Source organism: Pteropus alecto, unplaced genomic scaffold (assembly GCF_000325575.1).
Source record: "Pteropus alecto unplaced genomic scaffold, ASM32557v1 scaffold239, whole genome shotgun sequence".
Classification (NCBI taxonomy): domain Eukaryota; kingdom Metazoa; phylum Chordata; class Mammalia; order Chiroptera; family Pteropodidae; genus Pteropus; species Pteropus alecto.
This window is the reverse complement of record NW_006494613.1, coordinates 698277-701765: the sequence shown is the minus strand read 5'-3', so window position 1 is coordinate 701765 and position 3489 is coordinate 698277. Positions and strand designations below refer to the sequence as shown.

The window sequence follows — 3489 nt, the reverse complement described above, 5'->3', positions numbered from 1 at the left end:
CCTTGATATATTATTCTAGGCTGGTATTTCTTTTCAGTTAATAGTCAAAATATTTGATTCCATTCCCTTCTGGCTTGTAAAGTTTGTGCTGAGAAGTCCGAGGATAATCTAATGGATTTACCTTTTTAAATTACTGTTTTTTTCTCCCTGGATGTCTTGAGAATGCTATCTTTGTCATTGATTTTTGATAATTTTAATACAATGTGTCTTGGCGAAGCCTTTTTCGAGTTGAGATAATTGGGTGTTCGGTTGACTTCTTGAATTTCAAGCTCCAGCTCATTCCTTAGATTTGGGAAATTCTCATCCACTATTTGTTTGAAAATGCTTTCTAGTCCCTGCTCCTTTTCCTCACCTTCTGTAATGCCCATTATTCTTATGTTTCCTCTCCTGATGGTATCAACTAGTTCTTGAATTTCTCTCATTATTTTTCATTCTTCAGTTTTTCTCTTCTTTCTTCTGATTTATTTCTAGATTTCTGTTTTTGATATCACTAATCCTTTCCTCCATTTGGTCAACTCTATTTCCCAAGCTTGCTGTTTCATTTTTCAACTGTTACAGTGTGGTTTTTTTTTTTATCTCCAGACGATCTATTCTGTTCTTTTTGAGGTTTTCAGTCTCCTTGTTCTGCTTATCTAATTTTTCCAATTCCTGTAATTGTTGCTATGACTTGTTTCAGAATTGACTGATTTTTTTCAGAAGCACCATCCTGAATTCTCTGTCGTTTAAGTCACATATTTCTTTATGTGTAAGCTTATTTTCTGGAGATTTTTCTCTTTATTTCTGAGATGTCTTGTCACCTTGGTTGTTCATGATGCTTAAATGGACTGTTTCTCCTCCTGGGCATTAATGGAAGTGTATTCTGTTTTCCCAGAAAGGTTTATTATATAAAGGTCTCTTTTTAGCTTGTTGCAAAGAAGGTGTTTTTCTTTTGGTTTCTAGTTGGCGTCTAAGCCTCTTGCATCCCTGCTTCATATAAAGCCTTAAAAATGCCTTTCTTATTTTCTTGTAGATATTTAATCATGCTTACTACCCTCAGTTTCAGTCCCTGTTAGTATTAGCGACATTCCTGGCAACTTTTGCTCAGATTCCCCTGCGGCTCCATGGTGATTGGTCTCAGAGTGTATGGAGGGTGCAGCTCGGGCTTTGTTTTGCAACAGTGGCTTGTAAGAATCAACTGCTATTTTTCTGAGGTCCTGTCCTGTTTCTCTGCCTTCTTCCCTAATGACTGCACCCTGCCACCTGCCTGCCTCATGGAGCTCACAGCTTTCCAGGCAGGACTGTTTAGGGAAGTCTGCACCTTCTCCTCTCCCCCTCCTACTACAGGGAGCTCAGTGGGCTGTGAGAGGCAGCTTCTTTATTTCTTTCAGTCCGCTGCCCTACACCCGGGGTTCTGGCCTGTGGTAGCTCTTATGTGCAGATCCCACGCTCAGAGGTGCTGGTGTGCAGTTTGAGTGATTTTTGTTGAGTTTTATATGTTCAGCTTATTGTTTCAAGAAGAGAGATCTGGGGATGTCTCTCACTCCGCCATGTTTCCGCATATTCTAGATATCCAGTATTTTAGCATTTACTAGACAAAGGTAAATTTTGATGTTCTGTTGAACTCAATTCACTTTTAGATTTCTGAACTGGATTTTCAAGACTCTGTTTTTGTTCTGGGATTCTCTGAAGAATTGAATAAATTGTTGCTTCAGCTTTATCTGGACAACAGAAAGGAGATCAGAACTATTCTGAGTGAATTGGCTCCAGACCTTCCCAGTTACCACAGCCTTGAATGGCGACTAGATGTACAGGTATGGCCTTTTTTTTAACCTGAAATAGAATGTTCGTTTATTTTAGGTTCATGTCCTAAGGTTTATTGTATTCTTTACCACCTTAACCAAACTCTGGTTTGAAGCTAGTTTTTTTAATGTTCATTTTTAGCGCATTTCACAAATAGTTCATTTTATAATTTTAATGTGTTCGAATCAGTTTAATTTGCAAAATTTGTAAGAAATAGATTATTTTGGAAAAGGAGATGGTTATGCAGATTTTCAAAGTGCTTAGATTTTTAAAAATTTTTCTAAATAAACACATACTCATATACAGATCAGTGTGCAGCTTAGTGAATTATCACATGGTAAAAATACCCATGAAACCAATACTTACCCATGACCAGCAACCTCCTTGCCTCTTCCCAATTACTTCTCCTTCCCTCTTTTCTTCACTTCTAGTACATAGATTACTTTTGCTGCTCTTTATCTTCTGTATATGAGATGATTCAGTAAATATTCTCTTATGTCTGGCTTCTTCATACAGCATTATGTTCGTGAGATTCAGCTGTTTTTTAAAACCATATAAATAACCAAAAGTGAGTTTTCGGACTATTGCATGTAGCCTTTTATCAAGCAGTGACAGATAACTAAGAGTATTTATTGAATGTCATCCATTTGCTGATTAGAGGTGTTCTAAATGCTGTGGGAAACAAGTGTGTAAGCTACTTTCTCAGCTGGAAAAGATATTATTGTCTGGTTAGGAATATTAGATGTTCTCAAAATAACCAGTAATTAAAGATAGTTATAAAATATGGTTTTGAAAGAATAGAATTGTTTAAATCAAAGTAATACTAGTATTTTTAAAAAGCTATAGCTCAGGTAGTTCAGTGTACAGAGGAGTGATCCAGAAAAGTTTCAACAGAAAGAGGTGAGATTTCAGGATAAATGAATGGAGAAAACCAAGGTAAATATTCTTTTTGGAGGGGGGTGGTAAATATTTTTGACAGGAGACAGTATAAGCTGTAAAGGCTCACATGTATATGGGAATGAGCATACTGAATATATGATATAGCATACTAGCCAAACCTTATTGCATATTGAAATGACCTGGGAGATTTAAAAAATTCTGTGTTCTATCCTCAGAGATTCTGATTTATTAGTATGGGGTTTGGCCTGGGCATCAGGGTTTCTAAAAGCTCCCCATTCACCCAGGTAATTCTAATGTACAATAAAGTTTATAAACCACTGTCATAGTAGATTCTTCCCGATTTGAATGATGGTAAGGTGGTCCAGATAAGTTATAGAAATTCAGTTAGAGGAGATTAGCAATTATAATCTAGTGCGATGAGTGCTTGATTGGATATTAACACAGGATATGGTATAAATCAGATTATAGCCTCCATAAGGGCAGGTTCTTGTTAGAGGACCTGCAGTTTTATTTACTACTCTGTCCCCAGCACAATACCTGGCACATAATAAGCATTCACTGCTAAATATGAAAAAGGTGTGGGGAGTGGTGGTAAAGCACCTTCTTAAGCAAATTATTTGTCACATATCTCTTGTATACTTATAACGTGTGGAGATGGTAAAGAATAAGACAGTTTGTGCTCTTGAAGACATCTTAAGCAACAAGTCCTGTAGAGCTCATGGGCAGGAGATCACTGTGGTTAAGCCTTTATGTTTAAGGCCTCTCATAATAATCAGGTAGAAGAGATGTAGGGGTGGTCAGTTCACAAGG

The 3489-nt window shown here is 37.0% G+C and overlaps 1 protein-coding gene across 2 annotated transcripts in view; it reads left to right on the top strand.

Annotated features, from left to right (window-relative positions):
• The window catches only part of COMMD2 (COMM domain containing 2), a 49809-nt gene that overhangs the window by 6710 nt on the left and 39610 nt on the right, over positions 1–3489 (top strand). For both annotated transcript variants that reach the window (XM_025042494.1, XM_006926208.3), the window contains exon 4: positions 1617–1790. In XM_025042494.1, coding sequence (XP_024898262.1) covers positions 1617–1790 — 174 coding nt within the window. The remainder of the gene's footprint in view (positions 1–1616; positions 1791–3489) is intronic.